Source organism: Cyprinodon variegatus, unplaced genomic scaffold, assembly GCF_000732505.1.
Source record: "Cyprinodon variegatus isolate N-32 unplaced genomic scaffold, C_variegatus-1.0 Scaffold1506, whole genome shotgun sequence".
In the NCBI taxonomy this organism is placed as follows: domain Eukaryota; kingdom Metazoa; phylum Chordata; class Actinopteri; order Cyprinodontiformes; family Cyprinodontidae; genus Cyprinodon; species Cyprinodon variegatus.
Genome location: NW_015151959.1, coordinates 96,698 through 124,003, shown reverse-complemented (window position 1 = coordinate 124,003; position 27,306 = coordinate 96,698). Strand labels below are relative to the sequence as shown.

Below are 27,306 nucleotides of genomic sequence, written 5' to 3'. Positions count from 1 at the left end.
GTTCTTTCCGGGTACTCCGGCTTCCTTCCACAGTCCAAAAACATGTCTGCTTGGTTAATTGGCTCCTCTAAATTCTCCCTAGGTGTGAATGGTTGTTTGTCCTGTTCGTCTCTGTGTTGCCCTGCGATGGACTGGCGACCTGTCCAGGGTGTACCCCGCCTCTCACCCGTAGACAGCTGGAGATAGGCACCAGCACCCCCCGTGACCCCACTTGGGATTAGCTTGTAAGAAAATGGATGGATGGGATTATCAAGTACAGAGGTGTCAAAGGTACTCACATTCCTTACTTAAAGGTAAAGCTGAGGATGTTCTTTTTCCAGCTGGATCGTCAAAATTAGTGGTCCTCCTAATTGTCTATCATTCTGGTGATATGTTTACGTGAGGCCATCCTACGTACTTGTCCCCATTTTCACTTACCGTTGGCGAGTCTGACAGTGGAAATATTCCAAATCTTCTTTTGGAAAGTAAGCTTTTATGAGCGATAAAAACAGCAACGTATAAACAGAGCGTGCACGAAGAGGAATGGGCTCCTGCATGCTCTTGCACTCGTTTAATAGGGCGTTCCCTCTCGGGAGCGGGTACAGGGTTGTGCATGTGAATTTTTTTTTTTTTTTTTTATTGGAGAGGTTGGGTCTTTTCAAAAATTCGCAAAAATCCTGAACTATACCTTTAACTAAGCTACTGTTAAAAGTGAAAGTACCAACTGAACTCCTTTACTTAAATACACTCACATTGTACTTTAGTACAAAAGTGAGATGGAGTGTTCGCCTTAAATCTCACGTCAAATTCATAACTGGCCGAATCCGGCCCTCTATGGCGAATTATATGGCCTTCAAGGGCCAAAATATTTATATTTTAATAATATAGATATAGACTGTTACACTGGTGAAGTTTCTCAGTTATCCAGGTCTGTTCATTCCAAAAATGTAAACAACAAAATTCAACTGGACTTTTTTTCCAAGTGTTTTCAAACTTTGAAGACATTCAATATGCATGTTTTCAATATGCAAGCCAAAACAAGGAGAAATGTCTTCAAACTTGGGGGGGGGGAGTCCAGTGGATAAATTTTTGTTTTTACTTTTTTGGACTATAGACTGATATTTTTGGCAAATTTTATTTTTGTTGCATCTTTATTAAGCAGTGCATGCATGTGCTCACCAATTTGTTAGAGCATTCAGCAACCAAAACTTAAGCTCATGTTAAATGGATGCAGTCATGTCTCCATTTGCAATTTACTGTTTTGATTTGTTTATTATGCCCGTCTTCATCAGTGTTGCTGTGTTTCTACCAACAAACTGGACTTCAAGTGGACAGATTTTCAGTTTTGTTGCAGCTATTAAATTCATTGTTATCAATATGCATAAAAATAATGAGATTGTTTAAAGAAAGTGAGAAGTAGAAAGTACAGATATGTTTTCAGAGGCACTTAAGTAAATAAATCTTCAGAAGAATAGAACAAGGGCAGCAGCTAAGGATTTACACTCCATTACTTGGCACCTCTAATGTATAATTTATAGTGTTGGACCCTACTTTATGTCTAACTCTTCCAATATTAAACTGTTGTTTTGGATCAAGGGTGCTTAAGTCACCCTTGAGTCCATCCTCAAGAGCACCCCATTTTTAATACCCTGAATCAAAAGATGGGCTCGTTACCACATCTCTGCTGAGCTAAATGAAGAGACTGAGCCTTTAGATTCAGGTCTGTTAAGGAAGAGATGCATCTAAAAGTTACAGGATGGAAGCTCTTGATGACTCTAGCACCTGTTTTGGATGGACTGAGTAGGATGCATGACTCTGCTGCCCTCTAGTGGAAACAAACTAAATGACAAGGAAGTATTTTTCTGTGCATCACGACTGGGTCCATCTAAAAAGGATTATGAGAGAAACTGCAGAATGTTTTATCAATAACAAAACAATTCTTTAAATCCTCTTGCAGAACTCTCTTAATTCTGAATGTTATGGCACAAAACTTCAACAATATGCAAACATAAGATGCAGTTAAAATGTGCTTAGACTAGCGTCTCTTTGGGTGAATCACCTTGTTTTGCAGAAGCAGCAGCTCAAAAACTAGAAATGTAACTAAACAAGCCGTCCTTAGCAGGGTGTTCCCTCTGCTCTGACTCACTTGTTTTGCTCCAGGCTGCGGTTCAGGACCAGAGTTACGCAATGTATTATCATCAGTTGCGTTGCAAATAGCAACACACAAAAAAATCTAAAGCTTTGAACTTATTGAAAATATCTTTTTTAATGATTTCTAAATTTAAATTCTCATAATGAAAAATAAATTAACAAAATTTTGGTGAAACAACAGTTGGAGTAGAAGGCAAACATTCAGTAATGCCCTATTAGTAATTTATGTACGTGTAAAGCTCACAGCAGAAGGAATAATAAAAAAAAAAAAAAAACAGTTTTGATCATATATGAAATTCTGATTTAAAGAAATAACAGCTTGCTTGATTTAAACAACATTAACCCCTTTAGATTTTTTTTTTGGCACAGAAACACAGAAGATAACCACAGTCATTTGCTGTCCACATTCAACGCCATCCCTGCATCGTTCACTGGAGTGTAAAAATACGCAGCGTCATCTTCTTCGTAGATGATGGCCACAGTTTCACCACCATCCGACACAGCTGCACTGGTCTGCAAATACGCCTGAGGGAGGGAGAGAAAAGATACAATAAGAAAAAAACTGATAACATTTATCAGTAGGGATTACTCCTGACAGTAACAGGAGATGAAATCTAAGCTCCAGAAGTACCCTCTCTAGAAGCTGCAGCCGCTCTTCGTTGAGCATGTTGCTTTGCCTCAGCTGGCTCACAGTGTTCTCCAGCCCCAGGAGCTTCTCCAGGTGTCGGCGGTGGCGCTGCTGCAGAACCTTCACCTTTTTCTGCAGCTCAGCCACGACTGCCTCCAGCTGCTCCTTACTCAGACTGTTTTTATGGTAGCTGTTTGTGAAATGAACACATAAGAGAAAACATTTAAAATCGGGAAAACCCGTTAGTGAACATTTTTTTACGTTAGTGAACATCTGAATAAACTGACTAAGTGATGTAGTTGGGTTTTTTTTTTTTGCCTTTAAGGAAAATGAAACCGTTATTGGCAAGAAGAACGAAACCAAAAAGGAGTGTGAGACAAACCCAAGTCTTTGAGGGGTTGCAGAGAACCCATTTGCTTTGTATAGTCATCATCATATCTTTATGGATGTTTGACCACTTTTTTTTTTTAAACAGAAGTTATTTTAAATTTGTAGTATTTCGGGCACAGACAAGGCTTTTAAGCTTGGTTCATACATTTTCAGCAGGGCTGAGGTGTGAGCCATTCAGCTGATCCACTTTAAGCCTATCAGAGTCCTGTTAGAAAACCGAACTGGTCCAAGTCTCCATCATGAAGGTATTGATTTAATTGGTTCAAGATCTTAAGAGTTTGTCCTTTATTTTAAGCATTTAGTGGAAAGCACCAACAAACATAACAGGAAAGCAGCTCACATTATGATGCTGCCATGTTCTTTGGCTGCAAACATAGTTCTCATCATTTCAGGCTAAAATAATTCAATCTTTTACTTCCAACCATGGAAACCTTCTGTATTCACACCAATGTAAACAAGGCTTTAGTACGGAGATCAGCCTACAGTGGGGGTTGGGTATTTAGTTTCCTTTACGGAACAGTGACCGTTTGGGTCAGATAGTTCAAAGATCATAACCGAACATTAATATTCAACCTCATCACCTCAACCTCACTGAGTATTGTTGGTAAATGCTTAAAAATCCATCTCAGATTGATTTAATATTGAGTTATAATCATGCCAGAAGCTTTTTAGGTTTGTAGTTGATGTGCAGCTTGATAAAGGGGCATCTGATAAAAGGATTTATCCACACATTTTACCGTTTGTATGACCTTAACTTATGTGGATTAAAAAAGAAAATCCATAAAGTATACATCTCACTAATTTTTTTTTACAATCACATAAGTTACTTGTACAATTATTCCATCTTTAAAAAAAAACAAAAATAACTTTGGTTTGAAAACATGATTAAAAGATAATTATCCTGCGATGAACTCATAGCAGGGGTCGGTGCTCACCAGTGCTCCTCCAGCTGGTGATTCTCCTGCTCCGCCTCATCTGCGTCTGACATACCTTCCCCTTCCTCTACCTCCTCCCTGTCCAGCCGTTCCACTGCAAGTACGAGTGATGAAGGTGCAACGTGTTTGGAGACGATGGGCAGAGTGGACGAGATGGGCTCGGGGCTCAGAGCCGATGACAGCACCGTGTCGGGCGGGAAGGCCAGCGTTCCGCTGGGAAGGACGTTGGGTACCGTCTCAAAATAGGCAACAACTTCCTCCCCTTGGTGGACCTGCAGGAAATCTTCAGAGGTGGGAGTGAGATGCTGAACTCCAGGAGGAGCCTCCAGCATCAGCTCGTTTAGGACCAGCATTCCGTCGGGACTCAAAATGGCAGCGGTGATTCCGTTTACGAGCTCAACCTGTCCACCCTGCGCAGAGCTTTCAGTCATCATCACCACCTCTGCACTTTCCCCACTGTTTATTAGATCATCTACAGTCTGATACAACGTTAGAGGAAGATTCACATCTGGTGTTACTCCACTAAGGGATACTAGCGAGTCCACTTCAGTCTGGCGAGGGCTTTCACTCGACTCCATCAAACTGGTTTCTGCTTGTTCTAATGGGTCGGCCGCCAACTCAACCAAGCGAATCGTATGCATTTCTCCCAGGTGGGAGGCCTTTGTCCCATCATCTGACGCTTTGGGGCTTTGGGTATTTTCATCTCTGAGGCGTTTTGGCTTCTTCTCACTGTGATTGATTGCTTTCCGTTTCTGTAAGCAGAAGCATCGTGCTCATCAGCACAGCGGTAGTGTTTCAGATAAACAAGAGAGAACGGTTTTATTTCTGCTCACCTCGGTTACCTGGAAGACTGTAGGCACAGCGTCACTGTCAAGGTAACGGATCCCCCAGCGCACCTTGAAGCACGACGGGGCGAAATGTTCGTGGCAAATGTACTGATGTCGAGAAGGGGTCCAGTTCTCCCGCCTCATGTTCTTCAGCCACTGCTGCAGCCGCGCCGGGTCCTGTAGGGGGAACCTTGGAAAGCACAAGAGCTGCTGTCAGAAAGGAAGGCTAAAGGTCACATCTATGGCAAAAACAATAAAAATGCATCATGGATGAAGCTTAACGCTACATTTACAGACTAGTTCACATAGACGATCATAAAATGATCCAGTAACATTATAGCTGGTCCTATCACTTTCTAAAGATCCGACTCCACTTTCTCTGCTGCTACTGTGGAAATTAATTCTGCTGGAAAAATAGAAGCGAACAGAAGCCTTACTCTTAGTTTCCAGGAGAAAAAAAATTAATGAAGCTTGCATGTTGGCCTTTAAAAAAAAAAAAAAAAAATGTGATAACTACATTCAAAGTAACTAAAACAACATTAGCTTGAACTCCTTAACTATCAAGGTCGTTTAGAGAACTAGCTCTCCAGCCCTTTTATAACAACACATTTAGACTTTTCTTCCTTTGAATGTTTTGCTTTTGTCTTTTTTTGCTTGTTGTGTTTTTTAAATTATTTAATTATTCCAGAGCTTTAATTATTTTATTTTATTATTTCAGAGCTTCAATTACAGAAATGCCTAGTGTACTTTCAATCCTTGCTCCTATGCAGATATGCTTTTGGTTTTCACAGCCAGGACAATTTCCCTTCTCTAAAATTAACGTGTTGCTAAAAAGACGTTTGTGAAAGGTTAGTTGTCCTGTTGGAAGAAAAAAAATCCTCCATCGTGTATTACTGATGAACATATGAACGGGGCTTCATCATTACAAAAGACCAGATTCCTGCAGGCTAAAGCAAATCTCTGCATTTCCTCTTCTAGTTTTTATATGCAATATCTAGGATATCATCTCTCTAGTACTATGAACCTATTCCAGAGCTGCCTACATGCATAGAAGAATCACTGCAAGGGTGTACCGAAGTTTTCTTTAGTTGAATCATGACAAAACTGGAGTAATGGTCTTTATACCAAAACAAAATGATATAAAAGTTACCTCACAGCTTCAGTTAATACAGCAACAAACCACCAATCAGACTGTAAATCTGGGTGATGTGATGGAGTCAGACCTGAACCTTCAGAGACTCATACAGACAGTAACAAAGTCGGCCTTCTATCACCTAAAGAACATCCCCAGGATTAAAGAACTAATGCACTGAGCTTTAGTAGATTCACAGTCGGCCTAAACAGTGGATCAAACAGTGAAGCGGATCCAGAATGCTGCTGCCAGCATCCCCACTAAAACTAAGAAATTGGAGCAAATCATCTCAGTTCTAAAGTTCTTCAACTAGGTCCCTATATCTCAAATAAGATACTTTTAAATATTTATGTTAGTCTATAGGTCGCTGAATGGCTAAGTTCCAAAATACATTACAAACTTCTTGTCAGAGTGTCAACCACCCAGACTATTTAGGTCTTCTGACTCTAATTTAACTTGCATACCCAGAACCAAACATGGAGAAGCCACCTACAGTTCCTAAGCTCAAATAATTAGGAGTAAAATCCCGAAAAACCGCAAAAGTCCTGGAACGATTAGTTGCTTTGAATCATGATTTTAAAAAATTATGTGTTTCAAGTGGCCTTTGACTGAACTGTCTAAACATCATTAGTCAAGATGTCAGTCTGAATTTTCAGTCTACAGTCTATGTCAGTCTACATTTTCTTAAATATTATCTATAATTTTCTTAAAGAAAATATTTGTTTTCCTCATGTTCGTGACACTGAATCGTCTTGACACTAAATGTGTTTTAGGGCTGAATGATATTGCCAAAAATCTAAATTGAAAATTTTTCAACCAAAATTGCGATTTTATTGTAATTTCCCTTTAAACTAAGTACAAGCACGTGGGTGTTTTACTCCAGGGTTTCATGGTCTTGAAAGTCTGCTCCTCAAGAGTTAAGTGCTGCAGGACTTTACTGTAACATTTGCGTGAAAAAGTTCTACTATAACGCACAGATCTATGTGCTAGCTGCAACTCTCTGCTCCCTTTTGTGCGAAATTATATATCCACTTTAATATATTTACTGCCACCTAAAGGACTGGAGGGAGACATTTACTCCTTATTCTTTGTTAAATGGGACTAAATATTGAGGACCTCTGCGATTTGGAAATTGCATTTTTCTAAATTTCAATTATAATGCAAATGCAAGTAATTGCCCGCCCTAATGTGCTATAAAAATATAAAATGCCTATTAATACAATTACTCAAAAGAGTTCTGCAAAACATCACATAAATTATGAAAAATCTCAGGACCTAGCATGTGCTTTCTTGACAAGAAACAAAATAATTTGTGGTATAGACCAGGGAAATGGCTACAATCACAGCAAACAATGACAACATTTTACTTAAAAAAAAATAAAATAGAAATCTGGGGAGACAGTGGCGTCAGGTGTATGGGTTTGCCCTAAAAATTGAAGGGTCGATGGTTCAAGTCCTGGCCTTCAGTGTTGTCGTGTCCTTGGGCAAGACTTTACCTGCATCATCTACTGATGGTGGTCAGAGGGCCTGGTGGAGGCAGTATATGGCAGCCTCGCTTCTGTCAGTGGGCCCTAGGGCAGCTGTGGCTACAATGTAGCTTACCTGGGTGTGCAGGTGAAACAGTGGTTACAGCGTATGACCAATGTACCGAGGCCTTAGTCCTCGACGTGACCGACTCGGGTTTGAATCCGACCTGTGGTTATTTGCCAAATGTCTCTACCCCTCTATCATATCCCTTTCCTGTACCCTCACTAAGACTAAGAAAGTAGAGCACATCACCCCGGTTCTAAAGTCCTTACACTGGCTCCCTGTATCTCAGAGAATAGACTTTAAAATACTTTCATTTGTCTATAAATCTCTGAATGGCTTAGCACCTAAATACATCACAGACTTGCTATCAGTGTATCAACCCTCCAGACCACTCAGGTCTTCTGGCTCCAGCCTGCTCTGCATACCTAGAACCAGAACTAAACATGGAGAAGCATCATTTAGTTCCTATGCTCCACTTATCTGGAACAAACTTCCAGAAAACTGTAAAAGAGCGGAAAGCCTGAGTTCCTTTAAATCAAGACTAAAAACACATTTGTTTAGGATTGCCTTCGAGTGTTCTAGTGAAACAGTTAAACTAAAACATCATTATTTCAACTTTATTTTCTTTAGTCCAACTGTTTAATATTCTATTTTGTTTCTGCATTTTTTATTGTATTTTTTCCTACTTGCTTTGATTCGGTTTTATTTTCCTATATTTTAATCATATAAAGCACTTTGCATTGTCTTTGTACTGAATTGTGCAACACAAATAAATTTGCCTTGCCTTACTGTCAAAAAAAAAAACGAGCCACTACTGCTATAAAAACTCAAAAAATAAATACAATGTAGCTTTCCACCATCAGTGAATGAGTGTGAATGGGTGAATGACTGAATGTAGTGTAAAGTGCTTTGGTAAAGCCTCCTGACTTGAGAAAGCGCTATATATAGTAAAGGCCATTTTTACCAATAAGTAAATATACAGTTTAAAGTGTTGTACCATATAATTTGTGATTTGTGCGTGTTATTTTTTTTTTGTGTGTGTTTTTTGGGGGGAATTTAAGCTTTTTTCCTAGTCAAGTATTTTTCATTCAGAGTTGTTTCCTTCTTTTAGTCATCCCCCACCAGTGGTTCAAAATCTCCTTATGCTAAAAGCTGCACTTTCTTGTTAATGCTTAAAACAAGCCATTCTACGGTGATTCCTATTGGTTGCAGACAACAGCAGCCAATGGAAGGAGTTTGTTAGTCTTTGATGACTCACAGGTTAATGCCACGTGGTTTAACAAATACAAAACCATCCTTAGGAAAAGAATTAAGGACTCGACGGGAATTAAGTTTAAAAGCAGCCAAAGTTCAAAGAAAAAAACTTAAGAATCAGAAATGTAGGAGAATCATTGCTAAAGCGAATGAAAAATGTAAATATACATGACATATAAAACACTTAAATTGTAATATAAAGGAAAAGTCAGCAAACCTTGGAGCAAATTATAAGGAAGTAGTGGATGACTTAAAAATTGTTTTAGATTTATACTACCCTATTATTTTTCCAAACTCAGGAAGAATTTCAGAATTAAGTCGGTTTTAATAATAATAATAATAACGTTATTAACATTCCCAGGAATGGAAATGTAATAATTAGCGTAAACCATGTCTTCAGCAACAAAATTTTAGAATTAAAAAAATGGGGGGGAAAAGAGCACCTATCCATGAAGCTTAATCATCTGTTTGTCCGTTCAAACACACCGACAGTTTAAAGTGAGACTTACTTATAAAAGCTCTTCCTTCGGCCGCTGCTCCCTGCGTCGCTCCGGCAGTTCGGTACCGAGCAGTACTTCGGCATCGCTGTCAGAACCTCTCCTGGTTCTTCGAACCAGATGTCTTCATAACAAGGTGAAACCAAAGTCCTTCCAACTCATACGTCTGCTGGAACTCGTGCAGTGCGTGTTGTCGACTCACGGCGCGCGGCTGACGAACGACGATCAGCTGGTTAGAAACGTCATACGTCATATACATGCGACTGCCCCACTATGATACGTCCTGTTAGGCTGTGATTGGTCCATTCGCGGTCAGACTGTCGATGACGCAGTAAACATGCGAAGATTTCAGCTGCTCAGATTATATAATAATAACTAATTTGCTCTAATTTGAGAAGGCATTCTCTAAGTTTGTTAAATGGGTTCACCAAAGGTTAAAGAGACTCACTTTAAAATCTCGCACCATTTTCACCCAGTGGCAGAATTTTTGCAAAAAAGATTTAAATTTGATTTAACATGCCGTGCCTTTTGTGAATGTCCGCATGAATCCCTTAATCATCTTTTTTTTCTGTCCTTTTTCTTTTAAACTATGGAGAGACATCAAAAATTGATTGTCCCTTAAAATTGAGGAGATCCAAAAAATAACAATCATCCACCTGTTGATGTTGACATGTTGATGACCTTGATAGTAAAATTTCAGATATGCTTAATATTGTTTTCTTGCTTGTCAAATATCATATTCATTGCTGTAAATGGAGAGGTTCTACTTCTTTTGAATTTTTCTTAATCAATTTTAATTGTATTACACCTCATCGAAACATTTGAAATCTGTTTCTGCCAAAAAAAAAAAAGTAACTGCCAGTATTTCTACTTCTCTTTTATTTTAAATCTTTCTCTATGTTTATACATTGGCTATTACTGTTTGTGTCTGTTTTTGTTTTTAACCCCATGTTCTATTTTTTTCTCTACCTATGTTGTAATGTTTGTACCTCAACAAGTCTTTGTACACTATTGGTTTGTTATATAAAGCAAAAAAAAAAGATATATAATAATAATCAGTGGAACATTTAAACATGACTAAGTTCCTCCAAGTCAGTCAAACTTCAGTAAAATTAACCTGTCCAGTTAGGAAGAAGAAGCGACTGTGATCTGATTGCACATATTTTACCCGCTCTGTAAAGGCAAGGCAAGTTTCTTTGTATAGCTCAATTCAGTAAAAAGACATTTCAAAGTGCTTGAATGAATTAAACAATAAAATAGAAGAAAAAAAATAAAAGCATATCAAATGCGAATGAAGAAAAACGTGATAAAAGCAGAAAGTAAATCAAATAAAACAGTTGGACCTCAAACTTAAACTAATTATATCCTAGTTAACAGTTCAACTTCAAATGGAACAGAAAACAGATGCAAATTGTAGAACAGTGCAGGTGGTGATTAAAAAAAATTTTTTTGTTTCTTTATTCTTATCCTTTATGTTCAAGATTTTGGTCACTTTGTCAGTGCTCTCACCATGGGTGCTTATAGAAAGAGGCCAGCAGGGGCCAGTACCCCTTCAGAACTGGTCCTTGTCCCCATTAGATCCCTATACTAAAGACATAATACTAAATATCTTTCTAAATATGATATGCACTGACACAGAAACCATAACTGACGGTCTCTTGGACTAGTTTTTTTTTTTTTTTAGCTCACCAGTATCATTTTAATAATGCTATAAAACAACTTTAAGCTCACCCCATATTCAGATAGGATATGCAAAATATGAGCTGCACTGTTTCTGGTAGTTATTTGTTTCATTTCCTCTCTGGAAAAAAAAAAGGCCCATCCCAGCCCCCTGGTGCATACATTGCAAAAAAATTGAAATGTAAAAAAGTAAATTCTTCTTAAAATTAGTGCATTTTTCTTGAATTGAGGAGCTAAGTGACACACTCCACCAATTAAACAAGACAACTGACATTTTAAATAAGAACAAACAATTACAGTTTCTTATTTCAAGTGCATATTATCCAATGATCTTATTTTAAGAGTACAAACACTCATTCCATTGGCAAATCATCTTATTTACCGACTCAAATTAAGGGTGAATGCACTTAAAACATTTTTACTCATTTCTAGATGGTTTTTGTGGTGTATGCTCTCGAAACACTACTTGCTCCCCCTCAGAGTTAGCATGAGAAAGTGCCTGCAATCCACAGAGGTCGCTCAGGCAGTGCAGCACATCAAAGAATGTATATTAGAGGAAGAGGAGTAGCACTGCTATACCCATACGGCTCACCACTAATGTGCATGTTTCTGCTCAGATTGTCAGAAAAGGGCTATAAGGATGGTGAGAGCCCAACATCATGCGAGGGAACTGGCATTTGACTGGGAGCACCAAAATTGGTGGATTCATCACATGTGATAGTCTGGAGATGCCATTGAGAAAATAATGCTGCCTTCAACATCTTTCAGTTAGGCTTTTGAAGGAGGTCCGACCTCAAGTTTTTTTTTTTTTAGTTAGAAGTTTAACAATAAAAAATAGGTAATATGAAACAGAATATGTAAAAAAAAAAAAAAGTGAAAATGAATAACAACTGCCTTGAAAATGACATGGCAGCACGAAGTGAGAAAAGCGACATTATGCATAGAGCCATCATTCTAAACCAGTATGTCAAAGCTGAATTAAGTGGCTTTTTAGGTAAAGTTATAAAGTTTGTTTGGGAAATAAAAAGCTGACATTGAAATAAAACATTTGATCTCATTTTTGAAAGTTTTACTGTTTAGATTTCTTATGACCAATTTAACTGTGACATAAAGATCAACTAACGGAAATGGTATCTTCTGGACGGCATCTAAAGGACAATAGTACAAAAAGGGTTGTAAATGGGATATGCATGTTACAGGTAGATTTAAAATCAGATCAATGTGTAAGATAATATTTATACTGATAATCTCAGAGTGATGGTTTTGACGTTTTTTTTATTTTTACTATTGATGATTATGGCCTGTAGACTAAAACCAAACCTTTAGAGCAAAAAAATCTTTTACAAAATATTCATTTTTAGATTTAACAGAAATTGTTTTAATATGTATCCAACTACAACATTCTTACGTTTTGAAATCACAAGTTTCATAAAAAATGTGTACCCATAATTTGGGAACCACAAAATCTAATTAAACAATATTTTTCAGAATGTCTGGAAACTCTGACCGCCCCGTCACAGGTTAAGCATGTGTATCTTATAATACATTGGATAATGAAGCCTGCAGGGTGAAACAATCCACTTAGAATGGAATCCACTCATGAAAAATAAACTCTCATAATTATCAGATATCCAAGTCACAATTCTAACTAGCCATCTCATAAATATGATAAACTATATCAAGAGATAATGTCCTTCATGAGTGGCAAAAAAGGGCTTCCATATGCAAGAGTGAAATTTTAAAGATGTGCAAAAAAGCTGCAAAGCGTTTGTTTAGCCCTAAATGCTCATTAAATCCTAGCATTTCTCCATTTTTCCATTCTCCTTTTGAACAAGTTAGGAATCATCAGACAAGACCTATTGATTTAAAATGTTTACTATTAATTAATTGGTTAATATTACTATTAACTGAGTGTTCTTATGTAGCTGCAAAGATAATTTAAACTTATCCAAGGATGCCTTTATGGATAAACGTACATAAAGCAATCTGCAGGATGTTCTTTTCAGTTTGGGTTTTTGGACACAAATCACTGAAAAGATTCAAAAATTCACCCTGCGCTGAAAATCATGTGCAATGATTTTGATGAAGTTTTATCAACAGCATAGAAACGACATAAAATGATAAAAAAAAAAACTTTGATCTAAATTTATCAAATCTCTTAAACAATCTAAATACAGATACTTAAAAATAAACATATAAAACCTGGAAAACAAGTTCATTCTGTAAATAAAGATACCAGTTTGTTTCTAAAATCACTGGACTGGCTTTTTTTATTCAATTTTCTCCAAACAATACACAGAATCTTTAAATGATACAGTATATATACATACACTAAAGTGTATTTATTTACCTAAAAAGTTCAGGGCCATTAGACAATATAACTGTGCGTTTCACGACAGGATCGTATTCTGGACGTTTGTGTTATGTAGAAATTCTCACATGGGGTAATATGTCTGAATACATCTTGAAGACTAGAGTGCCATCAGTGTTTGCTCACTAGTTGGAGTGGACTGTGCAGGAGCTGCCGAAATAGCGGCACAATATTGATGAAAGATGGAAAACGTGGAGCGACGGCATCTTCCCCAACAGGAAGCATTGCAGAAGTGCAAAATAAACGCTACCAGCAAAATACATCACTAATGGCAAACAGGACCTTTAGGACTGTACCCACAGTATATTTTGATTAGAAAAAGTCTGATTTTATTCTGGAAATATAGCTGAACTGATATACTGTAGATTGGTTTGAGAAACACTGACAGACATGTGGATCCATACATCCTCCTGGAAACCGTTTAACTGTGAATGGACGTCAACATTATGCAAATTTCCAGAGTCAAAAGTTCCTCTAGCTAAAATCTGAACAATCATTTTCATTACATATCTTTGGTACAAACCAGTTAATTCAAGCCATTGTTTAAAAACCAAGCAGCTCAAAGAAGATGGATCTGAATTTCTCATGGTTGGTTTCCTTAACTCAGCAATGGCACACATTAGCAGGCAAATTGACAACGGAGACGTGGAGTTTTCCAGTTCCATTAAAAATATTGTGAAGGAATAAAAAGAAAACTGGACTGGGCTTGTCTAAGTGCGCTCGTCCCATCAGAACAACGCATCTGTTTCTGTGCAACAACTAGCTGGAGCTTGAATGGGAGAGGGGATTCCTTAGGCTAAGCATGAATGAGGACATGTCCGAGCACCGGAGAGACTGAGGTGGCAGGGATGATTCGGGAGCGACGGCCGGTCACGAGCGTCGCCGACGGGATGTGTGCTGCCTCTACATCATTCCCAGCTGCATTAATGTGTTGGCATAAGCCATCGGCTTGACATTCGGATGAGGCTGTGGAGGAAGAGTATAAGAAAGGTAAAGATTAGGAGCTTCTGACGGACATGCCGACGACTTGTTGGTTAAAACTTATCTGCTTTCTGAAAGTAAGGTGTAATTTTATAACATCTGCGAAGGTTTAATTCTAGAATCATCAAGTAAAAATACTTAAAGGGGAACGCCGTTTTTTTTATTTTTTTTTTTTTACATGGGGCCATGGATTAAACATTTTACATCATGTTCTACTCACCCACATGAGTTCTGCGTCATTTGGAGCTGTTCTGAAGATATTCCGTTAGGTTATATCCAAGTAACGTCTTCCTATGTGCAACGACTTGAAGGCACAAACTAAACTGTTCAACTATGGTATGCCGGCATTCATAACATGTAGGCGAATCACTGTCCCCCAGACATCCGCGGTTATATTTTTTATATTTATATCTTTCTTAAACAAAGCGGAGTGTGTATGACGTCATCCGTGTGCACTGGCTACCGTTCATTCATCCTGTCAGCTGAACTGCTGCTAGTTTTACTCACATGCCTGGAAGGTGTCTGGTGCTACTACCACCGATGATCTCGCTCTCGAAATAGAACTGAACGATTCAGATTAGCTAGCTGAATGAATAGAAGGGGCAGAGCGTAGCCGCCTGTGGCCCGGGCTTCCTGTTACAACTCCAGTCTGGCGCATGGATGATGTCATACACGCGCCGCTTCGTTTTAAAAAAATATAGATATAAAAAAATGGGCTGTTCAGTGGCGCACTGCTGCCTTGCAGCAAGAAGGTTCTGGGTTCGATTCCCGGCCCGAGGTCTTTCTGCATGGAGTTTGCATGTTCTCCCTGAGCATGCGTGGGTTATCTCCGGGTACTCCTGCTTCTTCCCACAGTCCAAAAACATGACTGTTAGGTTAATTGACTTGCCTAAATTCTCCTTAGGTGTGAGTGTATGCGTGAATGGTTGTCCAGGGTGTACCCCGCCTCTATAGTCTCCAGCAGCCCATTGACTGCTGGAGATAGGCACCAGCACCCCTCGCGACCCCACTCGGGACAAGCGTGTCAGATAATGGATGGATGGATGGATGGATGGATGGATAAATATAAAAAATATAACGGCGGATGTCTGGGGGACAGTGATCCACCTACATGTTATGAATGCTGGAGTACCATAACAAATACATTATGAACAGTTTAGTTTGTGCCTTCAAGTCATTTGCCCATAGGAAGACGTTACTTGGATATGTGAGTAGACGTAAAATCAAGGCCCAATGTAAAAAAAAACAAAAATACCTTTAAGTCATGACAAGAACAGAGTATTCTGTGTGTCAGTGATGTAAGCTATCTGCATGGCATAGGAAATAATTGACTGCCCTGGTTGTAAAGCAGTGCTGGAAAATTAGGTATGGGTCAAGATAAGAACCAGGGCATCCCTGCCCACAGACCCTTTATACCGCAGCATTTAGGAAAACAGTTCAGGACCATAACAACATGGACTAACAGACTTAAAGGCAGCTTGTTCCCAAGTGCTGCCTTAGCCATTCGTCCCTTTTAGACTCAACAGTCATCTTTTTCTGCACTTTATTACTCCAGTTCTATTTCTTTTTTTTCTTTAATTAATTTCAAAGAAGTTATGATGCTTCAAACTAAGTTTCTTCAAGTGTATTGGCCTCTGTATGCATAAGACTATTCAGATTCTTCATGTTTGGTTAAAGAATTATAGCGGTTTAGCTTTTTAAGCTGCTAGCCCAATTCTAGTTGGATATTTGAGACATGCTTCTATCATAATTGGTAGATTTTATTCTAATTGGCTAGATTCCTTTGATTACTCCACTTTAAAGTAGAAGTACATAAAATGTTGTTTTTTTACCCTCTTTGTCCATTTCTAACAGCAGCAGAACATACACTTGGTATTCTGCCACAAATAATTTCTTTTTAAAGTCTTTTGTTAGAAAAACAAGTTTCTTTTGAAAGTTTTTTTATTCAATTTTAGTGGATCTGCAGACTTTCTTGGTGGATTTACAGTAACATCAGTGGGGGGAGGCTGAAGACAGGGGTGCTCCACTACATGCCATAGAACAGACAGGCTTTAAGAAAACGTCATAATGATGAGGGAGAAGAAGAAGAATAAAGACAGTATACTGACCACAGCAGTGAACTGATGAAACTCTGGTTTGAGATCTGATCCCCTGAGATGGATGTATGCTCCTTTGTTTCCCATCTGATCACTGTTGGGAAGCAGAAACAGTTCAAGTGTTCAGCCTCATTCATCAGAAGGTTTTACAAGTAAAACCCAGAGTCTTCATTCAGATGAATGTCCAGTGCATCATGCAGCAGGGAGATAAAGAGCAGCTGGGTGAGCCTACATGACAACATACCAGTAATTGGGTGCTGAGAACACGGTGATGACTTTTTCTGAGTGAGTGACCTCGTAGCCTTCCGATTTGACCTCGTGACTTCGCACGATGTAGTCCAACTTGTTCTGCTCCAGGAAGCGCTGCGTCACATCTGGACCAAACTGACAGCTCACTCCTCGTTTGCTGATCGACCGGCCGTTCTGCTTGAGACAAAACAAAATTAACAAAAAACGGAAGAGACTCGACAGACCCCGAATTAAGTGGTGGAAGCAAACTCACCCGAGGCTGTGGATCGGACCACAGCAGGTCACACATCGGACCTGGGGAAGAAGAGCAGATGTGACTCTCATACTGACACATGCTTTCATTTGACCATAAAGGTAAACATGGAGTGTGAACCAACCTGAGTCTGGAGGCTGTCTGTTCCGATCAATCTTCCTGAGGTCCTCCAATGTGACGCCATCTTCACTGAAAAGTCCTCCATGCATGACCTGAGGCAAATGAGCTTATTAGGGTCATTGTGAATTTAGAAAAATAACAGCTGCAGTTATCAGGGAAGATCTCTTCTGATAGCCTTTTCTTTAATCAAATGTAAGAAAAACAGGACATTTAAGACCCTTTCTCTGTAATAAAGCTAATTTAAAACACTGAATAAACTCAAAAGTATGAAAACTATTGGGATAACCTACAAAAGACAACACATTTAATGTAAACCAAGCTGTTGCCATTAATCTAACGCAATGCAAACGGAAGGCATGGGTCAGTAGGAGAATTACAAAGTACCATAAGCCTGGGTTACAACACCCAAAGACTTGAGACAGAACTTATATAAAAATGAAATACGTTTTATTTCAGGCATCCTGCCAGAAAGACGGTGTTAGTATTAAGAGCCTAGTTTCAGTAACTTTCTTCTGACCAGCTCAGCAGCAACACACAGATCAAATAAGTCAGAAGGGGGCAGTAGAGAGCGTTATAGTTTGCAAAAAGTGGCTTCCTTGCAGAAATCTCAGCAGCTTTAAAAGCCTCACATGTTCAAGTCTTCCTGTGATCAGACATGTGATTTAATGTTTCTCTGTTTTCTCAAGGCAATAATCACACTTCTTAAACTCAATCAAGCATTTGTTTTGTCAGCACAGTTTAAAACTAGCTCTTTTCCCTGCATTAAATGTGGCTTTTATAAGCAGACACTGGAACATTTGATGCCAAAATAATGAACAAATGCTACAGTTAGTGAAGGAAAAGGGATTATCTAAAAAAAAAAAAAAAAAAAAAAAAAAAAAAAACACAATGAATATGTATATCTTTATCCACGCCGGACACAGAAACTTCACTACAAAACAACAGATCATTTGATTTTGAACTTATCTTAAAATTATACTAGTAAGCAAGAAACATACATACTCTAAACAAGCCATTTGCCGAAAGAACAAACCACACAAAAAAGCAGCTATGCTAAAAATTTAATATTTTAGTGGTTTAGTTAAGATAAAGCCATTTAGCTCCACTTGGTTCAATTTTTTTTCCCCAGCTTTTATTGTCATTACACTGTCGCTAGTACAGCGCAATGAAATGAACTCTCTGCATTTAACCCATGCCCTTGGGGAGCAGTGGGCTGCCACTGAGCAGCGCCTGGGGAGCAGTGTGCGATTAAGGGTCTTTTCTCAGGGACCACGAGTGGCAGTCTGTGGGAGTGGGGCTTGAACTCAGAACGTCAGGATTCAAAGCTCTATACACTAAGCCACCACTCCCTAAATTCTGTAAGAAAACCATAGAGCATCTTTTCAATCAAATTAATAATTAGATCATCAACTAAAATAATAATAGAAAAAAACAAATACCTAAATAACTCAAAATCAGTTTCAGCCCCACAACATTTTATTTATACGTTACCAAAAACCACAAACCATTAAAACCTGAATTGAAACTGAATCATAACCAAAGGCTGATAACTAGTGATGGTGAGATGAAGCCTCATGAAGCATTTAAACCTTTGGCCAAATAATTAAATGATAATTAAATCTCCACAGTTCATGAGGCTTCATGTGAACATGTCCCCACCTACTGGTGTAGTGCAGAACTACAGTTTGTGATAAAATCTGTGATTTTTTTCACAAGTGTTTTTCTTTTTTCCCCGTTTTAAGTTCCTTTGAAATTGTTAACGGTTGATGTGTATAGTAAAATATTTTTTAATTTTTTTTGTTTTTCTTAAATGTAAAATTTCTTAGAACAATCATTTAAGGTGCACAGTTTCTCTGCCATTTTAGTGAAATAAACTCAAGCAGTGAAAGTGTTGGTGCAAATTGGGCAATAATGAGCAAAATGAAAGCTGTTAGTCATTTTAATGCAAACATAATAGTTTTTCCACATTTTTTTGGTTTTAATAGGATTGGAAGTTGTGCTCAACTAAACTTTTGGCTTAACCAACCTAATTTGGCAGCATTTTTACCCAATCTATGTTTTTACTGGGGCAAACCAATACAAATTAGTCTCATTAGCCAAAATACTTTGGCAACTCCTGTGGCTTGCTCATATTTTGATCATTACATTGTTTATTCTAACCAAAACAGTTTTAAGCAACTAGATTAGGTTGTTTTTCCAACCAATCTATTCTTAGAATCTATTCAAACTCTATCCAACTGACAGCACATGTCCTACAAACTCCCACATCTTGACTGAATACTGAAGCTGTTTAAATGTCTGTCAAAATTCTTGCACTTTCTGAACCACTTCCTGAAGCGGTCACATGGTATCACCGTAGCAAGGCCTCGGACGTCATCAATTTTGGCCCATCCTCTAAATGAATCACGCCTCGACTCGAGCTTCAGGGAAACGCCCCCTCCATTACTCGACACAGGCCTCGAAGCATCTCATAAAATCAACGCCCTCCTTAACTAAAATTTTATAAAACATACTTAACTCTTTATTCATTTAATGTTTTCTACCATTAAAACCTACCAGTACTTTGCTGTTGATACACTGAGCAAGAGGAAGCCACTGAAAGACCTCGCTGAACAGCTGGAACATCTGGGCTGTGTATTTGGCTTTGACCTCCCCTTCAAACCCATACATCTGGTTCATGTTGTCCGTCTCATGGTTACCTACAGGTAAATATAAATACTTTTATTATTGTTGACTTCAATATACAAGTCATTATCTAAAAGAAATTCACAACAAACATTGAATCCAATGGTTTTCCGTTTGACACTTAAAGTCAAAATAACTGATGTCAGATTAGCAGGTAATTACAGCTGCTACATCTGCAACCGGAGTGGGATCCGCTCACCTCGAAGCAAGTGGAAGTGGTCTGGGTAAAGCAGCTTGAAGCCAAATAGGGTGAGAATGACCTCAACAGAGAAAGAGCCCCGGTCCACAAAGTCACCATTGAAGAGCTGGAAGGTGTGGTTAAGTAAAGTGAAGCACAGATTATGAGTCTGACATATTTGGCTTTTGTCATTTTAGACCAAATCAGAACTCAGGAGGACATAAATATAGAAACATTATGCTTTTGTGGCTTTTTTTATTATTAGGAAGGATACGTAAGGATTGGTCTCTGAGGGTAAACCGTTCAACTCAAAGATGTTAAGTAGATCGTAGTACTGCCCGTGGGTGTCCCCACATATGGTTAATTTTTCTGTCTGGAAGAGAGAAAAATTATTTACTTTCTGCAGACACCTTATATAAATGTTTTTTTTCTGAACTTAAAGGACCCTGAAATCATTTTACCTCTTTTATCGTGATTTCAACAAGACTTGGTAGCTTTGATAGAACATCCTTTACTTGAACTAATATCTGTGAGAATACAAAACAAAAAGCACAGATGTGAATAAAGTCCAGTAACAGTTACTCTGTATTCTTTAGCATCTATGACCAGGACCTCGTGTTTACCTGATAAGCACATTTTCTATGCAGTTTCTTCTGATCTTTAAACCAATTCATCATGTCTTTCATGAACTGTAACGTCACCTTCCCATCTTCAAGTTTGGGCCCTACGTAGTCGTCCTCGATGGCTGCAACAACAATAACGTTTAGGACAAACTTGTTATTAACTTGCAATGCAGCAAAATCAGCACATGTTGAGTTTAAGATAAAGGGCAAAACAGAAAACGTACTCATGCTTTCGATATCCAGAGAGTCAACAACAGATTTCTTTTTGTCATCACTTGCGATGGCTCTCTCAAACGCCTTCTGTTTCACAATCTTGTTACATTCTTGCCACTTCATTCTTGCATCCTTGTCATTCGGTCGCACTTTTACTACCTGGAGTGACAGGGGGATAAATTAGACAATTCATTTTTCATACAATGTTTAACTTGCATTTGAACGTAGACCTCACAAAGACCAACAGTACAACTTTTTATAAACTGATTAGAAAAAAGTTGTGTCCAGAGCACCAATGAAGACGCTGCAGTTCATATGCTATGCCCTTTGGTGGCGCCGTGACAAAACAAACTGCTACCAAAAAGGCCAGGGATTTGTCCACTCTGGGACTCTTAATTTAATAGTTATAGTTAATGCTTTCCAAACTCACCAGCAGGATAGCTTTAAAGGAAAAGTCTGGTCATATTCATAACTTCTGAAAGTAATTTAAATACTGTTCAATAAATGATAAGTGTTTTTTTTTTTTAAAAGTGTAATTTTCATTTGAATGTGCTTTACTGGAGGCAACCTTGTTTGTCAAAGAACACCACTGCCGCCCGCCGGTTTGTGACGTCACGGTGCGGTACCGGCTGTTGAGCAAGTCCCAATGCTGTTTCTGGTGTTTGTCACAACGCGCTATTATCCAAGTCAGCTTGAAAACATTCTTCTTCGAAATGTTGGCTACATATTACGTTTTTTTTTCTCTGGCCAGAAGTTCATTGGCAAATCCTCCCTCTTCAAGTTGGCAATCCAACGACAAACAGGTGGTGGATCATGAATCGGAAAGGTGAAATAACTCATTTTTGTTTCACTTTTACCTGATGTATTACAACATCCAACTGCCATGCACGTGGGCATTGTCAGTTTAACTATAGCTCTGGTGAATTTCAATGGTGAAGTCCTCTGGAAATCTTCAATAATTGTTGTTGATTGCAGATGTGTCAGCAGTTCCCATTGATTTTGCTTGTAAAGCGGGAAGAATGGCGCTAGGCTTACCACACCGTGACGTAACTGCCGGAAGATGTCAGGAGTGAGGTGCTACTATATTTTGGAAAAAATGGCCGGTCTTAAACTCAGTAATCACGACGAAAATTACTTTTATTTTTTTACTGATTAATGCTAAATTCATTAAATCCCAGCGTATTAGTTTTAGCTCTAGATAATGATCCATTGATTATTGCTTGCGGACTGGACTTTTCCTTTAATAACACACCTTTGCGGTTACACCTTATATTATCCCCATATGGATGAAGTTTTTGTTAAGCATGAGGATAATTTCTGTCAAATATGACAATTGACAAAGAATTAAAATTTTAGAATTCAACTATATTGTCACTACACTGTCACAAGTACAAGGTGACGAAATTAACTCTCTACATTTAACCAATGGGCTGCCATTGTGGGGAGCCCAGGGAGCAGTGTGGGGTTAAGGGTCAGGAACCCAGAGTGGCAGTCCATGGGAGTGGGGCTTGAGCTCAGAACCTCTGAAACCCGAGCGTAATGCCCTAAGCACTATGCCACCCCTCTCCAGTCAGTTATTAGAACTTACTTGTGGCATTAATTAGGCTAAAATATATCTAAAAGCACCACAAAGCCTCAAAAAACTATTAAAAGCAGAAAAGAAAGCAACTGACTTCTATTCAGAAAAGCTTAAAGGCGTACAACACCTTTTCTCACATTTAGGACTATAGCAGACCACAATAAAAACACTAATCATTGGAAAACTTTCAAACGAATGGCTACTTGAATTTCTGAAACAGTGCTAACAAGTAACATTCAATGAGAGACAATTTTGCCGTTCCATCTCTTTAAGGGCTGGTAATATGCATAAAGCAGGATTGCTGCCACGCAGAAGGGAAGAGAGGGTCACACAGAAACCCATGCATACGAGCTTAGAGAAAGTATTTCTCTACACAGCAATAAAGTAAGGTGACCACGGACCCTGCAGACACATTCAAGGCCATGAAAATAAAGAAACCCTGGAACCAAACATGTACAGATCCTGGTTATGAAATGAGAATTTCGGGAAAAACTTGATTTATTTCAATAATTCCATTGAAAAGGTAAAACTTGAATATTACATTAGTTTATTCCCCAGAGTCTTCCTGATGATTGTGCCTACAGAACTAGACAGCGAGCATTTAAAGGTCTTTAAGTTTTTAGAGTGAGATTGCTGATAAGACTGTGGCACCAGGTGTCTATAATATTAGCTGTTTCCATATTATTTCCACAGTATTTCTGATGCAATACTTGAAAATGCACATTAGAAAAAGCTGATTGAAAAGAATCTGCTGGTTGTTGGTTCCACCTCAACATAGGTAACAGGGATTTATGGATCAAATCGCAGTGCGTTTTGTTTTTGTTTTTACTTTTGAAAGTAGAATAAGCCGTCAGCGTCTCTGGGCTCACCAGATTCCCAGAGATGGAACCAGTAAGGAGAATGCCACCACCTCCTCCAGAAGCTACATCTGGATGCTTTCAGCTGTACTTCTGACTATCCATGACCCAGTTTGGGGCCCTGTTGTCCAATGTTTGGGGACGAATCACCTGCTCGCGAAAAATCCTGATCATGCATCTCTAAATTTTAGACCACAGATCAAAGCAAGTATCTACTGGTAGTCATTATATTTGATTTCTCACCGTTTCGTAGTCCTTAAGTGCAGCTTTAAATTTCCCCAGCGCCATGTTGGAAGTTGCTCGGCGGTAATATCCTTTTATGTAGTTCTTGTCTGCCTCCAGGGCCTTCGTAGCATCTGCCAGGGCATATCCATAGCACTCTGTGCGCAGGTATGCCAAGCTTCGGTTGCTGTAGTAGATGGCATTGGATGGATTAAGCTCAAGAGCCTCCGTGTAGTACTTGATAGCATTTTCGTAGTCCTTTTCTGGAAAAAGCATAGAACTCATTGAAATGCTTAACAATGTTTTTAATGTGGAAAATCTAGAAGATTATGCCTTTCTTGATATCTAAAAAAAAAAAACCCCAAAAAAACAAAGTACCGTACACACAGAAATATATTATTGAGGTTCTTATCAAGTTTGAACCATTTAGACCCCTCAGATCACCAGAGACCAAATGACCGGTTTTCTCAGGCCAAAAAAAAAAACAAAACAAAAAAAAACTGAGGAAGTCAGAACTGATCTATAATCTTCAGCTCTAGAACAAAGTCTCACAAAAACCGAAATGTGCAGAAATGGTTGGCTCCTTTAACTGAGGAACAGAAATACCTGTTTATTCATTGCAACCTTTGAGCAAATAGTTTAACAGGTGAATTGTTTACATGACTGAAGTAAAGGACTAAAATAAACTTCTGCAATGTTTTACAAAGATTTGAAGGTCTTTCATACATTTTTATGCAAAGTGGTTTGGATTCCTTTATGTATGTGATGCCAAAACTAAACACCCTTACATGGAATATATTTAGATAAAGAGGAAAAATCCAAGAAATTTTGAGCTTGAATCTATTAAAGGTTGATGTTCTTTAGTCTGAATTCAAGAGCAGAGGAGTACATTTTTTCTGTCCTGTTGTGCCAATGTATTTCTGGGAATCAATGTCCCAGAGCTAGAAGATTGCCCAAAAGATTTGCTTTAACAAGGGAACTGTTATGATTGTTGCCCTAAGGTACTTTGTGTTTATAAGAAAACTGGGCTCTACTGGTGGCCAGTAACTCTTAAGGTGGACCCAGATGAGAGCCCAGGGGTGAAAAGTCTGAAGACAGCCCCTAGTGGGGACCCCAAAGGGCCAGGAGGCTCAGGCCGGGCAGCCTCCAGGAATCAGACAGTGCCCAACAGAGCCCAATCATGTACTTAGAGAGTCATCAGCTCATCAGCAGACACAGGCACTTCCCATCACCGAGGAGCATAAGAGGAGGGAGGAGACAGGCCCTGCTCATGCTAGAGAGCAATAATCTAAGTAGATGTGGGTGCTATTCCAGGAATGCTGCACAACATGTCATCCCATTATCTGTGTGTGCATCAGTCCTATAGCAAATTACCATTTTAAATGCATAATCATTGGCTGATATATTTTAGGTGTTATACACTACATTAGCATTATGCATGCCAATATGGAATTCAGCCAGTTGGGATGCAGTCTCTTAGTAGAGGACGCCAAAAAAATAGGATTGGCACAAACAATAAGGACCCCAATGTGTGGAAGCAATGATTAAAAAGGAGGAAAATAAGCATATATCCCATATGAGAGCATTTCTGCAATATTTACAACTAGTGTCGCCATCTCCTGATTTCCTCACAATAAACAGCCCAATTTTTCTGTTTTATATCAGAGGTATTTAAGGTCCATGGTCCAAAGTGACTAAAACTAAACCTTTTTTTTTAACTTAGAGTTTAAAGAGATAGGTGCATTTTGATCTTCCCTTTTTGTTTTTTGATTACTAACCCCAAGTTATTTAAAAATGAATGACAATAGCAGACAATATGCATTCAGACAACCTTTTCAAATTAAGGATATGCCTGCTTCAGATTTTTTTTTATTATTATTATTTTTTTTTTGCTTTGACAACATATCCATGTCACAGTGTTGGGCTCTCGCTGTTTAAGCTGACACTTCAATTCCACCTGAGAAGATATCTAAATAAACGTTCACTGTTGACACTATACATGACTATTCCCAAAATAGTAAATAGGTCATCTATACAGGGTTAACTGTATGTCTCCAACATACATGAAGGCTTTTAGCAAAATACACTTAAACTGAACTGGGGGAATTGAATAATTGGAACTTAGCTGTTTTGCTAGAATTAATAGTTGTATATTTGTCATCTTTCTACTTAAAAAAAAAAAAAAAACAGCAAAAAAGTTTAGTTGCAGTCCAGCAAATTTTGCACAAAATTCTTTTAAATGCTGTAGTTAAAAATATCTAATCTTCTGTGCTATATAGCTGAAAATATAGCCCAATATAAACCTTACATATCAGTCAATTTAGATTATTTTCATTTCAACCCCTTCAAAGAAGGATCAGGAGAAAACAGGTTGGAATTAAATTATAACCAAAACCGTATTTTAAAGTTAACCTTTAAAAAAAATAAAGTTCAGCCCTACTTCCAAAGGTTGGCTGTGTAAATTTTAGGGCCTTAACCATTTGCTCTGCATACACCTCCCAGAATGCCAAGTTCTGGATCAGAAATCACATTGTGGAATATTCTACAGAATGCATTTTCTATTGATATTAATAAGGTGTGTAACACTACCTATATCGATAATGTTTTTATTCCAAGTCCTATTAGGATGTCGTTTTTGAACATATTCCTTGAAAGTCATGGTATAAAGTAGTTTTATGTGTTTGTTGAGGGGATCTTTTAAGTGTAGGTTGTTCTGGGAATTTCTATGGTGCTTTATAAAAATTAGTTGATCAAAGGTTAACAAAAAACAACAACAACAACCAAAAAAACACTCTTGATAACAGTGAAACTGGTGTCAGCATAAAACTAAGAATTATAATCAGTAAAATGATGAATGGAAAGGTTAAAGATTTCAAGAGGAATAGTGAATTACAGCTTAAAAACAAATCCCATGATAAAACAAGTCAGTCTGAAGTTAAAGGGATAGTGCAGCAATACTCAGTTTTAATCTCTGGGAATGAGGACTTTGACTTGCATTGTCAATAACTATTGACAGTTTGGATTTCAAGTCTGTCTAACTAAAGTTCAAAGTCAAAACAACATGGTTAGCATACCTAACGTGCTAATTCAAAGGATTAACATATCCTTCACCAACTGGAGGCAGGGTATCGAGTGTGTTGGTTTAAGTTAAGAAGGCTCAACAACTCCCAGCTTTAAACACGCGATGACTAACTAAGAACATTCTAGGAGCTTTGCCTCAACAACACAACAACACCGCCTCTATTCACTCTAGTGCCATATAAAAACCTCAGTCAGAGGTTTACACCACACCTCCGCAGGTTCCAAATCAGATCCGGCGGCGGCGTGTTTCAGAGAGCACGCTGACAGCTGCGTAGCTAATTGCTAACCGCTGCTGGAATGAATGGAGTTTAGTGTTAGCATCAGCTTTGCGTAATAGTTGAACCTGCCTGTGACTGCGAAGCGACGAGAACTTGTATCCCAAAATAATTACTGACGGCGTGATAGTCAGTGTCCTTCTGTTGTAATAAACGCCATACTTGACAGATTCTCTGAATTACCTTTGAAGAACTTATTTGCCTTCTCCTTGAGTAGCTCTGCTTCATTCGTTACCTCCGCCATCTTCTTCTCACTGCCGTAATACGGTAGTCAATGGTCGCAAAGAGCTTCCTCCTCTTTTTCTTTGTCTTCTTCTTGATCTGTATTGGCGGTTTACCGATAATTCATTACGTTACTGCCACCTACCAATAAGGAGTATGAACATTATACTAATTAACCCAGTGTGAAGTTCTTTAAAAACTTTTTTTTTTCACTTTGTGTGTGTCCAAAACTATCTCAGCTGTTCAAAGAAAGACAGCATAAATAAATATAAATCAAATAGTGAGGGTCCATAAGCTT

At 38.4% G+C, this 27,306-nt stretch overlaps 2 protein-coding genes across 2 annotated transcripts; both read right to left on the bottom strand.

Annotated features, from left to right (window-relative positions):
• Positions 1-2,419: 2,419 nt before the first annotated feature.
• LOC107103696 (THAP domain-containing protein 5-like) lies at positions 2,420-9,553 on the bottom strand. The gene is made up of 5 exons (XM_015403493.1): positions 9,336-9,553; positions 4,917-5,100; positions 4,084-4,835; positions 2,762-2,948; positions 2,420-2,655 (listed from the first exon to the last, which is right to left on the bottom strand). Exons 1-5 carry the CDS (start codon positions 9,407-9,409, stop codon positions 2,521-2,523), a joined length of 1,332 nt encoding a protein of 443 aa, XP_015258979.1. The 5' UTR covers positions 9,410-9,553; the 3' UTR covers positions 2,420-2,520.
• Positions 9,554-13,218: 3,665 nt separating this feature from the next.
• Positions 13,219-27,048, bottom strand: ppp5c (protein phosphatase 5, catalytic subunit). The gene is made up of 13 exons (XM_015403491.1): positions 26,970-27,048; positions 23,452-23,693; positions 20,784-20,931; positions 20,560-20,681; positions 20,398-20,463; positions 20,211-20,309; positions 19,958-20,063; positions 19,630-19,772; positions 17,078-17,165; positions 16,954-16,994; positions 16,696-16,874; positions 16,464-16,545; positions 13,219-14,340 (listed from the first exon to the last, which is right to left on the bottom strand). The coding sequence occupies exons 1-13, from the start codon at positions 27,028-27,030 to the stop codon at positions 14,278-14,280; spliced, it is 1,440 nt and encodes a 479-aa protein (XP_015258977.1). The 5' UTR covers positions 27,031-27,048; the 3' UTR covers positions 13,219-14,277.
• Between the last annotated feature and the right edge of the window lie 258 nt (positions 27,049-27,306).

Excerpts from the sequence above, each read along its gene's own strand:
- LOC107103696 (XM_015403493.1), bottom strand. The coding sequence starts at position 9,409 with ATGCCGAAGTACTGCTCGGTACCGAACTGCCGGAGCGACGCAGGGAGC. Across the intron at positions 5,101-9,335 it reads CGAAGGAAGAGCTTTTATAA|GTTCCCCCTACAGGACCCGG; the intron begins GTAAGTCTCACT and ends GTGCTTTCCAAG. Across the intron at positions 2,949-4,083 it reads CACCAGCTGGAGGAGCACTG|CTACCATAAAAACAGTCTGA; the intron begins GTGAGCACCGAC and ends TTTCACAAACAG.
- ppp5c (XM_015403491.1), bottom strand. The coding sequence starts at position 27,030 with ATGGCGGAGGTAACGAATGAAGCAGAGCTACTCAAGGAGAAGGCAAAT. Across the intron at positions 20,464-20,559 it reads ATAGAAAATGTGCTTATCAG|ATATTAGTTCAAGTAAAGGA; the intron begins GTAAACACGAGG and ends GTATTCTCACAG. Across the intron at positions 20,064-20,210 it reads CCTCAGAGACCAATCCTTAC|CTCTTCAATGGTGACTTTGT; the intron begins GTATCCTTCCTA and ends CACACCTTCCAG.